Source organism: Nerophis lumbriciformis, linkage group LG05 (genome assembly GCF_033978685.3).
Source record: "Nerophis lumbriciformis linkage group LG05, RoL_Nlum_v2.1, whole genome shotgun sequence".
Lineage (NCBI taxonomy): Eukaryota > Metazoa > Chordata > Actinopteri > Syngnathiformes > Syngnathidae > Nerophis > Nerophis lumbriciformis.
In genome coordinates, this window is record NC_084552.2 from 50,065,863 (window position 1) to 50,080,438 (window position 14,576).

The window sequence follows — 14,576 nt, forward strand, 5'->3', positions numbered from 1 at the left end:
CCTGGTCAGGGAAGTGACTAAGAACCCGATGGTCACTCTGTCAGAGCCACAGCATTCCTCTGTGGAGAAAGGATAACCTTTAAGAAGGAAAACCATCTCTGTAGCAATCCACCGATCAGGCCTGTATGGTAGAATGGCCAGATGGAAGCCATTCATTCAAAACAACTGTTAAGATGCAATTAAGCAATCCTACTATAAAGCCTACGACAGTTGTTGAAGTGTAATTTCACCTCGTTAGCATTGAGGTATTGTGTGGCAGAACGATCGCTGCGAATCAACCACTTACCTCCCGAAATAGTCGGAATCACCCACGTTAGCATTCCATTCAGTTGTAAACAAATGGCACAAAGGAGTATCTGTGACCAGGTTGTTTCTAACTCCTGGTATTTGTTGGATGCTAAATAGTAGGGGTGTGGGAAAAAATTGATTCGAATTCGAATCGCGATTCTCACGTTGTGCGATTCAAAATTGATTCTCATTTTTTAAAAATCGATTTTTTTATTTAAATTTTTTATTTTTATTTTTTATTAATCAATCCAACAAAACAATACACAGCAATACCATAACAACGCAATCCAATTCCAAAACCAAACCCGACCCAGCAACTCTCAGAACTGCAATAAACAGAGCAATTGAGAGGAGACACAAACACGACACAGAATAAACCAAAACTAGTGAAACAAAAATGAATATTATCAACAACAGTATCAATATTAGTTACAATTTCAGCATAGCAGTGATTAAAAATCCCTCATTGACATTATCATTAGACATTTATAAAACATTTAAAAAAATTAGCAATAGTGTCACAGTGGCTTACACTTGCATCGCATCTCATAAGCTTGACAACACACTGTCCAATATTTTCACAAAGATAAAATAAGTCATATTTTTGGTTCATATAATAGTTAAAACAAATTTACATTATTGCAATCAGTTGATAAAACATTGTCCGTTACAATTATAAAAGCTTTTTACAAAAATCTACTACTCTGCTTGCATGTCAGCAGACTAGGGTAGATCCTGCTGAAATCCTATGTATTGAATGAATAGAGAATCGTTTGGAATTGTGAAAATATCGTTTTTGAATCGAGAATCGCGTTGAATCGGGAAAAAAAATCGATTTTGAATCGAAACATGACCCCAAGAATCGATATTGAATCGAATCGTCAATCAATCAATCAATCAATGTTTATTTATATAGCCCTAAATCACATGTGTCTCAAAGGGCTGCACAAGTCACAACGACATCCTCAGTACAGAGCCAGAATCGTGACCCAAAGAATCGATATTGAATCGAATCGTTGGACACCCAAAGATTCGCAGACCTACTTGTTCATGTGATTTCTTAGTTTTTTTACTTGTGATACATTAGCATATAATTCTAAAAAAAAAAAATTCCACATGGTCATTATGTGGTATTGTGTGTAGAATTTTGAGGACAAAAAATAATTTACAGTATTTTCTGGACTATAGAAAAAAAAAATGTTCCATATATTTGCAGCACCGTTCTATGAGCTGCAGATTTATACGTTGTGAAATTAGTTATGAGTTAGTTACGAAACTGAAACAATCCAAAAAGAATGCCCTTGTAAGTTAATACGAACAAAGGCATTTGTAAACGGTCAGCGTATTCGTTAATGCTAATGATACTAGCTTTATTACATTTGGATAGTATGTACAAATATGCATGAAAACACTCATACGGACATCACACATGGTACGGTTTAGTAAATATGAATTGTATTAGTTGTATTGTAAAACTTACAAATGTTGCTTGGAGTGATGAATGAAGAATCTTATTGAGCAGATGCGCAATGGACGGCTATACTTAAGTTCAAGGCACGAAACAGGATATACATTTTCAACCCACAGCCCCTGCTGTGAGCGAACTGCTCCAAAAGATGACGTCATAGCACAAACAATAACACACCTTTTCAATGTCTGTCGGTGTAACATGAAAATTATTTGTTGGATACAAAACATTATGGCCGTGAGCGAAGCAAAAAACATACATTTGCTGCACTGTTCAATAAGCCGCAGAGTCCAAAGCGTAGAGAAAATTTAGCGGCTTATAGTCCCGAAAATACGGTAAGTGAAGTGAAGTGAATTACATTAACTGTGAGGAATTTGCAAACAGCCCCTTGAGCCTTTGTTCTATCTTAAGATTGCCTATACGCAGTTTCGCTTGATATCCAAAAGGGACGCGCTAATAAAAGTGGCATAATTTTGCAAAAAAATTACTTTTTTTTTTTATTACTTTTTTTATCTTTTAACTTCAGATCCATCTATTGATATAAAGCTTTTTTATTGCTCTTTTTATGTTTTATTTTTTAAATAGGAAAAAGCAAAATATGCAATATTTCTAAAAAAAAAAAAAAAAAAAAAAAAAAAAAAACTATTTAAAAAAGTTGCAGAGTGGAATAATTGAGGTTGGGTAATTACATCCTTGAATAGGTCAATAATTAATGACAACATTGATTTTGATACAGTAGACAAGAAGATGATTGCTGGCAGGACTTGGTTGAGTTAACACAAGAATTTTATAAATATCTGTCATGTTACTGGTCAAGATCATTTTAATTGCATTTCAGCATTTTATTGGCAGTTTAACTCATTATGTAAATTATGTTTGTGGTTTTCTGGCGTTATGTGGTGGTTAAGGAGGCGCAATTACAGTACACTAAAACAATATTTTTAATCGGTAAGATTGAGGTTCATCTCATTTTCATGGAAATTATAGAATAAAATGCCAATGACGGTTTGTTAAAATAGCAGTTATAATGGGAGTCAATGGGGTCGAAAGAGTTCTTAAAAAAAGTGTGTATACTTTGTTTATATCCTATCGAACTACGTTGCAAAACCCCCCACAATTCAGTTTAGTTCAGTTTATTTCCAACATGCATGCAATGTAATGCATCACATATTTCCAGTTGTTTTATTACAGCACGTCTGAAAAGGAGTAGGAAGAAGCTGAGCTTATTTAGTCCTACCCCTTTTCATACCATAGCAATTTTATCCCATTCCCTTGTTCTCTGTAACAGAACAATGAATAAATAAATAATGTACCATAGTAAGTAAACAAATATTAAATACATAAATAATATTTATCTAAAAAAAAGGGTTCAAGATATTCATCATAATTGTTCTTCTGTGTACTTTGTGAACACTCGTAGTTTGAACAGTCTCTTAAACTGAAGCATATTGGTGCTTTGTTTGATTTCTTTGGTTAATCAGTTCCATAATTTAATTCCACATACAGATATGCTGAATATTTTAAGTGTTGTACGAGCATACAAATGTTTTAAATTAGATTTTCCACTAAAGTTATATTTAAATTATTTTGTTGAGAAGAATTGTTGTACATTCTGTAATTCTTGCAGGTTATAGTTTGTTTTGTACATCAGTTTAGCTGTTTGCAAATACACCAAATTGTTGAATTTCAATATGTGATTCAATAAATAAAGGGTTTGTATGTTCTCTATATCCAACATTATGTATTATTCTAATTGATCTTTTTTGTAACACGGTTAGTGAATGAAGCGCACATTTGTAGTTGTTTCCCCATATTTCTACACAATAACTCAGATATGGTAACACTAGCAAGCAGTAAAGAATATGAAGTGATTTTTGGTCCAGAACATGTTTTGCTTTATTCATTATTGACGTGTTTCTTGCTACTTTATATTTTATATTTTTTACATGATGTTTCCATTTCATTTTGTCATCTATTATTATACCCAAAAATTTGTTTTCTTTTACCTTTTCAATGTCTACTCCGTCTGTTTGTAATTGTGTTTGACTTTCTCTTCTACTGTTACCAAATAGCATTACTTTAGTTTTACTGAGATTCAAAGATAGTCTGTTTTTGTCAAACCATCTTTTTAATTTGTTAATTTCTTCTGTTATTATTTGTATTAGCTTTTATGTGTTGTCTCCTGAACAAAACACAGTTGTATCATCTGCAAATAATACAATGCAATTATATTAAAAACAATTTTAATCTCCCTTGCAAAATTTTAGACCACTAACCTTCAAGCCCCTGTGACTCGTCACAGTTTCACCAACATTTATACTAAACAGAGCTCTTAACATCACAAAGACCATCAAGGAGGTGAAAAAAAACAAACTATGGAGTTACAATTAGCCGGAAGAAGACTGTGTTGTACCATCCATACACACACTATGACGACACACGTACACATGACAAGAACATATTTTATATATTTTATTCTTTGGTTTCTAACACTACGTGAGTTGTGTGGTCTTCTATCCTCTGTGGGGTTTTTTTTTTTATAACTTTTGATTTCTATTTACTGTTTTAATTGGTTTTACCCTTTAAAATTGTTTTTAATCATATTTATTTTTATATTGTTTTTATATTGGTTTTGTATTTATTTATTTTTTGTTTTTATTCAGTTGTTGGTGGAGCATAATATTGTTTTTAACATGGCTGTGCAGCACTTTGGAAACATTCTTGTTGTTTAAATGTGCTATATAAATAAAGTGGATTGGATTGAACAACCTAGATTGTTAGTTTTTTCAAACTTAATGTGTATTTTTCATTGATTGCAAAAACACCTACTCAGTGGCCTAGTGGTTAGAGTGTCTGCCCTGAGATCGGTAGGTTGTGAGTTCAAAGTCATACCAAATACTATACAAATGGGACCCATTACCTCCCTGCTTGGCACTCAGCATCAAGGGTTGGAATTGGGGGTTAAATCACCATAAATGATTCCCGGGCGCGGCACCGCTGCTGCCCACTGCTCCCCTCACCTCCCAGGGGGTGAACAAGGGGTTGGGTCAAATGCAGAGGACAAATTTCACCACACCTAGTGTGTGTGTGACAATCATTGCTACTTTAACTTTAACTTAATATTTACAAGTGTTTGTAAAACTCTATGCTCCATGATTTTCACACAACCAAAAAAAGGGTGTCATGTCAAAGTCTCATTTACGACTGAAGCACCAGGGCCTTACGCAGGGTGCGCGTGTCCAGAGTGGCAATTAAGAGAAATGTGCAACCGCGTAAAAAAATACATAAGCGCAAATGGGACAACAGGGCCCAAAATATGTGCCTTTATAGTAAATTAAAGCTATTACATAAAACAGTTTGTCATATGTTAATTTTTTTTTGTTTGGATGTTCATAAAGGTCTTTAAATTTGATCTTGAAAAATGTGCAAATACCCTTGTTAACAATGATGATCTATTACAACATTTGCATGAGTGATGGCAACATTCTTTTTCCGTGCAGGAGGACGCCCGTGCTGACGTGGTGGACTGCGTAGTGCGCGACATCCACAACACCCAGTGCCAGCTCAATGTGGAATACTCGGGTGCCACCTGCCCGCACGTCACAATACAGTTTGGCGACACCAAGGACGACGTGGGCCTCAGCCTGGTCAAAGAGGGCCTGGTCATGGTGGACGTGCGCAAGGAGAAGCACCTGCAGAAGATGGTCAGTATGCTCTTGAAAGCTGGCACCCCTAAGGCCCCGTTTACACTAAGGTTATCCAGGGTAAATCCCACCTAACCTTATCCGTGTCAACATACACACACACAATGTCACCATTTAAGACCCCCTCCCCCCTCCGTCCGCGTGTGCAACGCGACCTAATATGCATGCGCGGAAAATGCGCACGTCATAGTCACCTCCAGTGTTGCTTAGTGTGCCAGTTCTTAAATTTTACTTATTATCCAGTGTTGTGGTATTTCAATTAACTGGAATTCAGTGGGCTGTGGGGCCCTATTGTAGTGAATCAAACCTGAGACATCATAAATTAATCAAATCTTTATTAGACACGTAAACAATGTGATAAAGAACATTTTACATCAATCAAACTAGGGATCTGGATATGTGGTCAGGACACTCCTCACTCTTTTGCCTTCACCTTCATTGTCCATTCGTTTTTGGTGACTTTATATACTCTGGACCTAGACGTTGAGTCCGCGACATACATGGCGGACAATAACTGATAGTCTGCTTTGCCAGTCCAAATGCATTCGCTGTTTTCTGTAGTTTTCCCTTGACAGCAAGGTAATACAAAGCACGCGCTACCTTTTTTTTATCACATCCACGGGAGCTCGCATTCTCGTTTACTCTCCTTCGACAAATGGACAAAGTTTTTCACTAAGTATAGTCACAGCTGACCTGGACATTCGAAAGTTCTCTTGCCGTCTGAGAAGTGTTGTATCCGAAATAGCTGCAATCGCTTTCTCTTAAGGTATTCATGTGTGATTTCCACAAGCGTCTGTACAGACGGAAGGAGAAACACGAGCATGTCTGGATGACTCTCCTTCATATTTCCAGTGGTTAGCTCCGAGTTACGAAACCGCTTTATTATGAAGCTGGCTGTGGCGCGTTCTTTCTGACATCACTTCCTGTGTGGGGCACGGTATTTCTGCCGTCACTTCCTCTCCGAACTCAGTTTGGAAACAATCAATGAGTCCATACAAAGCTAAGAGTTGGAGATTTAAGAAATTACACGGTGCACTTACCCGTGTAAAAAATTGTCCGAGGAGGGACACCTAAACGATAGTTTAGTGTGGCTGAAACGGGGCTTAGGCTAAATAATTATTCGTTAAAGGGGTTATCCGGCTTAGTGTAGACATAGCCTAAAACATCATATTGTTAAACCATACCTTACACCCGGCCCTCAATTGACAGCCATATTCTCAAGCAGCACAGCCCTCTTTCACTCCCCTCCCGATTATGTTAATTTCTACCCTGCAGACACAGCTACCATATATTGTTAAGATAAAGAAAAATGTAGGACTTGCTCGCCGCGTGCAATTACAGCCAGCAAATGCCCTCCAATATCACTCACTTTGCCACTTATTTAGAAATGTAAAGGAGAAATATGAGCACCATCGTCTAATTGCTCATAAACATTTTAAAATGTACGTTCCTTTTAAGTCATATGCTGTCTTTTTGCCACAATCAGTCACACTCCCAAGTGCGCAGATAAAAGCACTTTGTGCCTCACTGTCTGTCAATAAATCCCTCTGCATCATTGTTCCGACCTCTGACCTTTTAAGAGTAGCCGGCGGATCATTATGTAGTCTGGAGGTAATGGACTTTATAGACAAAAGACGCCGATGACAAACCTCCCAGCAACAGGACTAATAGGCTTATGGACTTTTGTTGGATGTAATGGTTTCTCTTTAGTATTCCAGCTCAGCGTCGGGTGCCCCTCCACCAACAACACCACCCGCCCCTTCGCTCCCCGGGATTTTTTTCATCTGGAGAAAGCCTAACAAGCTGCAGTGTTGCCGACGTGCTTACAAGTGTGTGTTATAGTAAGCTGCGCGGCGCCGCTCGCTTGTAATTCCGTGCCGCTTCCCCCGCTAGAAAAAATCCTCCAAATTTCATACGCTGCAAAAAAAAAAAATCAGGCCACTTGAAACCTTTAAATACGCTCTGATATATGGTTGTTACATTGGTACCGAGAGTCCATCCTCAGTGACTATTTTGAATTATGAGCATTGGTCAATTGTGTCAAACAAATCATTTTTATGCAGCTGCTGTCAATCAGAGTCACTGAGGAAAAGTTAATAGGGCTTAGCCTTGTCTAGTTAAAATACATTCTGGAAGCTTCAGCAGCACACACTGTAAGATTTAGGTGACTGTATGTATGCATTTCATCCTGGAATAATGTTAAGACATTCATGCTGACTCATAGAAGATAAAATATATAATATACTGCAGCATAAAAGGTATTCATATCTCTTTAACCTTTGTCTATTTTGTCACGATAACCACAAACATGAATATTTTCTATTTGAAGAACTACATAAAAGGACACATTGTGAAGTCAAAGAAAAATGGCACAAGTTTAATGTTCAATGACAGCTGTCTGTCAAAGCTGGAATTTCTCTACCAGCTTTGCACACCTAAGACAAAAATTATTGCCTATTTACCAAACAGCTTAAGCTCAGACAGTGACTTAATAAGGTGATGTGGGGGAAAAGGAACGGGGGGGAAACGTGTACAGTTTATGCGTATCACACCAGTTACTGCAGTATTGTCACACCAAAATAAACTCACCTTAATGCAGAATCTGTAGGACTTCTGTCCTTGTTTCCTTGTAACTAGTTTTACTAGCTTACCATAACCACGCACAATAATCGGTTGTCCAGTATCCGATTCCATTTTTCACTCCCAAAACAATACCGATATTGGAGTCTTGCACATTGGATGATACCAATATTAATCTGATATGATATCAGCAGAAATCATACTGTTTTCCTTGGACTTCATTCTTCCCAAAATTCTCTTAACAAATCTCTGAAGCTGTCGAAACAGGTGTATTTATACTGAGATTTGATGTGGCAAACACACAGGTGGACTCTTATTTGATAATGGGTCAACATTCAATCATTCAGTAATCCTCAGGCAACTTCTGAAGGCAATTAATTGGGCGGAAAAGAGGGGGCTGAATATTTTTCAACACTACACTTTTTGTTTTACAGTAGTATATACAGTAGTACTTCAGGATACGGGTTCATTCGCGAGTTCACTTGTATTGCGAAACAGCCTTGGCCAATATTTCGAAATCAATTTAATCAATGCTTATCCCCTTTTGGGGGCGGCATGGCTCAGTGGGTAGAGTGGCCGCCTTGTAACCGGCCTAGAGAGCTCATGTCGAGGTGTCCTTGAGCAATACACCGAACTCCTAACTGTTCCTGATGGGTCAAGGTTAGCGCCTCGCATGGCAGTTTTCGCCATCAGTATTCCACAATTATGTTGCTCTTACTCTGCATTGACAATAAAAGCCTATTCCATTCTATTTCCCCCAAAACATCACAATTTTATCGTGTAACATGTCTTTTAAAAATAAATATTGTATGAAAAACAATACCAATAGAAAGTAGTACAAACAAGTACAGTAGTTTTATGAAGTAATGTAGTAATGATGTACAGCATTGACTAGGTATGGGAATTGATAAGATTTTTCCGGTTCCGATTCCACTTTCGATTCTGCTTAACGATTCGCTTCTTTATCGGTTATCGTATCGATTCATATTTGAGGAGAAAAAAAAAGGTGCATTAGCCTCAATTTATTTTAGTTTAGAGCTAACGTGATCTTACAAAGCCGACAGTGAGGTTTTAAGAGGCGTATAGCATAGAAAAACTCTTGAAAATAAATAAAACATTTCTGTAAAATCATACAAAATAAAACATACGTGGAAATATACAAGAATGTAACATTTTATTTTAACTTTTAGGAATATTTGTCATCTGCCGAGAAAATTCACCATTCAAAGGTTTGTTTAGATTTACAAGGTGAAACAATACCATAGGCCCACTACATGCAACATGAGATATTTCAAGCCTTTTTTTGATGTAATGTTGATGATTATGGCTTACATCTTATGAACACCTTGAATTGAAAATCTCGGAAAATGTGGGGTTTTCAAAAACTGTATATCATAATCATCAACATTGATGATAAAGGCTTGCATGTTCAATCAATCAATCAATCAATCAATCAATGTTTACTTATATAGCCCTAAATCACTAGTGTCTCAAAGGGCTGCACAAGCCACAACGACATCCTCGGCTTAGATCCCACATCAGGGCAAGAAAAAACTCAACCCAGTGGGATGACAATGAGAAACCTTGGAGGGGACCGCAGATGTGGGGACCCCCCTGGGTGACCGGTGCAATGGACGTCGAGTGGATCTAGCATAATATTGTGAGAGTCTAGTCCATAGTGGATCTAACATAATAGTGAGAGTCCAGTCCATAGTGGGGCCAGCAGGAGACAGGTCAGCAGCGCATAGACGTCCCCAACTGATGCACAGATGAGTGGTCCACCCTGGATCCCAACTTTGGGCAGCTAGCGCGTCATCTGTGGTCATCGAATCTGTGCCCCCCTCCACGAACGAGAGGGCTGCAGAGCAGAAAAGAAACGGCAGATCAAATATTATGACTTTATACTATATAGTTTCATATTTGAAAATGAATTGCTGACATGAATGGCCTTTGACACGATATTCTAATTTTACGAGTTTCACCAGTATAATATAATCACTGAGTGAAAATGTGGTTGGTGGAAAACATGCAAATTTTCTCTGACTAAAATTGAACATTCACCTACCGAAGAAGCATCTATGTGGAAAATGTAGTCACTGCATGGTGACATTCGTCGTTACTGGCCAAGTGGTACTCTTCCCTGCCCGCGGTGAAAGCTCGCGACAGATGTGAACTAGAGCTATTACTGCCAGCCTCCACACCAGTCAGAATATGTCTCCTCATGCTTATCTGAATGAGAATGCATTAATTTCAATTTAACAGGCAATAGCGCTAACATTATAGGCGGTATCAGTTAGCACCTGTTGTATTTACGTCAGATGACTGCGGCCTGGGATGACATTGGCGAGGTTCAAAAATGCGACATTCATTTATAGTGATCGCATGCTTCATGTTAAAATGTATCAGTATATTGCTTGTATGTCCTCCTCTTGATGAAATGGCAATCTTGGATTTATTAGAAGTAGTGCTGTTGCATTCTTTTCTTGCAAAATGTCGGCAAATTTCAGAGCGCCATTTTGTGATCTTATGTCATTACGCACGTTGCGTAAATCCCCAACCGGAAGAACCGTTAAGAGAACCCATAAACAAAATGGCAAGCGATTCCAAGGGAACCGGTTCTGAACATTCCCATCCCTAGCATTGACCTTAGAGAGTGGATTTCTACTCTATCTCTCTACAGCTGCTTCTCGATCACACACCATATTAGCAGCTTCTCCATATTTTCATGGGAAAACATCAACCGTTAAGATATTATTTTAACGCCCATGGCTGGTGTATGGTGCAGGCTAGCAGTGCTACGCTTCAACTGCTTCACCAAGTTAGCTAGCTACACACTCTGTCATATTTTTGATGATTTCTTTCTTTAATTTAATGAATATCATCCACTTCCTCTTATCAGCAGAGTCCTTCACGCTCACTTTCTTCCTTCCCCTGCTAGAAAAATAAAGTTATTTCCATCACGACTTGCTCAGTGGCCTAGTGGTTGGAGTGTCCACCCTGAGATCGGTAGGTCGTGAGTTCAAACCCCGGCCGAGTCATACCAAAGACTATACAAATGGGACCCATTACCTCCCTGCTTGGCACTCAGCATCAAGGGTTAGAATTGGGGGTTAAGTCACCAAAAATGATTCCCGGGCGCGGCCACCGCTGCTGCTCACTGCTCCTCTCACCTCCCAGGGGGTGAGGGTGATGGGTCAAATGCAGAGGATAATCTCACCTCACCTAGTGTGTGTGTGACAATCATTGGTACTTTAACTTTAACTTTAATCTGTAATGATAAGTTAATGCTAGCGAGAAAGACCGGATGGTTTGGTCAGATTTTGCGGGGTTCACTGAGACATTCCGGAGGAACTACTGTATCATGTTCCCAACACTTGTGTGCCACCTTTGTGTAGTTATTTTGCCTAAAATCTCAATAAAATACGTTCATAATGTGACAAAATCTGCAAAAAGAAGTTAAAAAAAATTATTAAAGCATGTAGACTTTGTATTCTCATTCTTCCGTCTCATTGCTAAAGTGACATTTGTCATTTGTCTCATCTTCGATCGTTAGCCGTTTCCCCGCCGATGTCAGGACATAGTAATGTCCCACGCTAAACATCACGTAGCAGATGGGCTGCCGTTTTGCCGTCGCAGCGCGCGCACCAGCCAGTCAGTCGTGGGTGCGATGAAGGTTAACGCTGGCATCCCGTTTGGATTCGCCATATGGACAACTACCATCCAACAAAAGCATAAACAGACTTATCTGACGGAGCTCCTCTGATGTGAATGTTTGCAAAGTAAAAGGATGACGTGGTAGCCTTTATCCCAGAGGTGTCCATGTGCCATAAAGCCTCGGATTAAAGTATAAATAGCGTTTTGTCCTACACAACCGAACATTATCGTAACAACTTGCATTGCGCTAATGTCCTATACGTGTGATTAGAGTGTATATAACAGATGTGGCATCCTAATGTAAAGATAAATCCCTCTGCATCTGGCACAGCATGTGTACTTGTACTGCACCTGCTGCACGACACTCCAAGCAGATGGACGCTGTTTACTATTTAATGCAGTGGTTACAGTATTTCAAGGCTGCTGCTTCATGAAGAGGAAGGTGTAATACCCTTTGTGGCGCATCAATGCTGGTCCCAACATGCAAGCGGCGGATTTATATAACAGGTTACCCACAGATGCTAATCTTTTATATTACATTTTGAGAGAATGCTTTTTTGCCTTCTGTTCAATTAAATTGTCTTTCAAAGAAGGAATTATAATCCAATAGTTCTCTTATCAAATAAACATGAACTGTCTTGTTTAAATATTAAGGAAAAGCAGAAAAGAAGTATAGCCTGAGGCTCAGAGCTAAAACCGCTTCACATTTACATGCACATCTTTAACCAAATAAGCTCCTGCTCTGTGATATTGTATTACAGTAGTATGTACTGTATATAAATATGTCAACATGTCCAGCCCCTTTATTAATTTGCTAACTTAGCCTATCCTACTCTATTCACTTTACACGCCTGAAACCCAATCAGAATCGATCTGTTGCTCCTGTAGCGAAGTGATCTCATTTGGTGGTCTTACACTATATTCAGCTGCTTATTTTTATTTGGAAAGCCGACTTTCTTTCCTGTAGATTACATTTTAAGTGTGTCAAAATGGGCATTGATTTATCTCAGATGCGGAAAACATGTGAAACGAGCGTGACTGGAATAAACTATTGATGCAAAAACTAGTGGATACTAGGGATGTACGATAATTATCAGGCCGATAATTATGACATCACGGATTCAATTGTTTATTTAAAGGGACAATGCCCATTGATGAACACAGTAATACATTGGATGTTGTGTAAATATGCAACGTTAAAAGCAAGGATGTTGACAGAACAGCATAATACAATAAAAATAATTAAAAACACAAGCATGTCTAAATTGGACATTAAACCTTAAAAAATTGCTCCGATAAACAAAATAAAATTAAAAAAAACGTGGAATGTCCCGATCAACAATTTGGACCTCTAATCCCAATTCGATTTTGAGCCCCTATCTGATACTTTGAGCAAGTATATAAAGTAATAATCTTGTAATAATAAGAACAGGACAAGGTAAAATGTTGCACAACACAATAAAAAGTAATTAAAAACACCACCATATATAAATCCGACATTAAACATTAAAAAATAGCTTTGATAACCAAAATTGTTTTTAAAATTTGGGATGATCAACAGTTATGGCCTCCAATGCCGATCGGATACGTTGACAATAGATTATAGAACTAGAAATGTTGCATAGCAAGTAACTAAAGTATTAATCTTGTAGTAATAATAACAGGACAAGGAAAAATTATGATTTAATGACTTTAGTATCATGTATATACAGTACTGATACTAAACTAGGTATGGATAGTTTCGACATCTGGATTGATGACCTCTACTTTACATTGAAGCTATAGCTGTTAGTTTCTTGTGTCGTCCTGCTCGATGTGTATGTCTGTAGCATACTTAGCCATTACTTTTCTTCTAGTCCTCCGGTGATAATGTTATTTGGAAGAAACTTTTTTTTGTTCCCACCAAGTTGGTGAGTATTCGTATCTTTGAAACGCCTTTGCACAGTGGCTAGACGACACAGTCGCAGCGTTCTCTCAAATTGGAGCTCGTGTTTTGATAAGACACGCAACCTCCTGGAATTCATGCAATTCCTGCACGTGTGTAACAAGGATTATATCAATTAAATTGTGTCTCCCTGAGTGTGCATCCCTTTTGAAGGAATCGTTCATGTGCGTCCGATCTTCAGCTTGTAAACACTGGGAAACAGCTGCGGTAAAGATCTGCTCTGCAATGTTTTGTTTGATTCGGACAAATATTTAGGTACAGTTTGTCAAAATTCACCTATGAGAATTTGTTACATTTAAAAAATTATAGATAATTAATAGGTATCAGCTTGAACAAAAATCGGTGCGTCCCTCATGGAAACACAAACTAGATAAGGTGAATTAGAATTTAAACTTGGCAACTTGAGCTCTAATCCTTCTCTCTTTGTTGACCTGAGACTTTCCCAATGAATCCTCAACTTGTGGCAGAGTGGATGTACTAAGCTATCCTTAAATTGTCTTGGCACCGTTAGCGCTACACTGCTACGATGGCAAGTTGCCCGACTGGCACACACTGACACTCACCGACTTACTTTATCTCGCTTCATCCATCCTTATGCCCCCCTCATCCCTCGGCTATCCCAAGAACACCACGTCCTAACGTTTCCTTCCTCCCCTGTCACCACCAATCTCTGCAGCCACTTCCTTGTTTACTCACCCCTGCACTTTCTGTTTGGCTTCTGAGTTCTCTCTCTCTGGCACGCTCTCTCTCTCTCTCTCTCTCTCTGGGTACAATGTCATGATGAATAGTAATCAGCAGGAATTAAAGCGGCAAAGGATCGGACCCAGGATCTAGCCCTCATAATGAGCTGCGATTATTTAAAATGCTGTTATCTGCAACTATTTGCAACTTGCGTCAGCGGCTTGATTTCCTCAGAGCAAGCGAAGAAATTGCTGGT

At 38.5% G+C, this 14,576-nt stretch overlaps 1 protein-coding gene across 1 annotated transcript in view; it reads left to right on the forward strand.

Annotated features, from left to right (window-relative positions):
• Positions 1 to 14,576, forward strand: part of snd1 (staphylococcal nuclease and tudor domain containing 1) — a 272,862-nt gene that overhangs the window by 232,942 nt on the left and 25,344 nt on the right. The window contains exon 22 of the mRNA XM_061959499.2: positions 5,257 to 5,460. Coding sequence (XP_061815483.1) covers positions 5,257 to 5,460 — 204 coding nt within the window. The remainder of the gene's footprint in view (positions 1 to 5,256; positions 5,461 to 14,576) is intronic.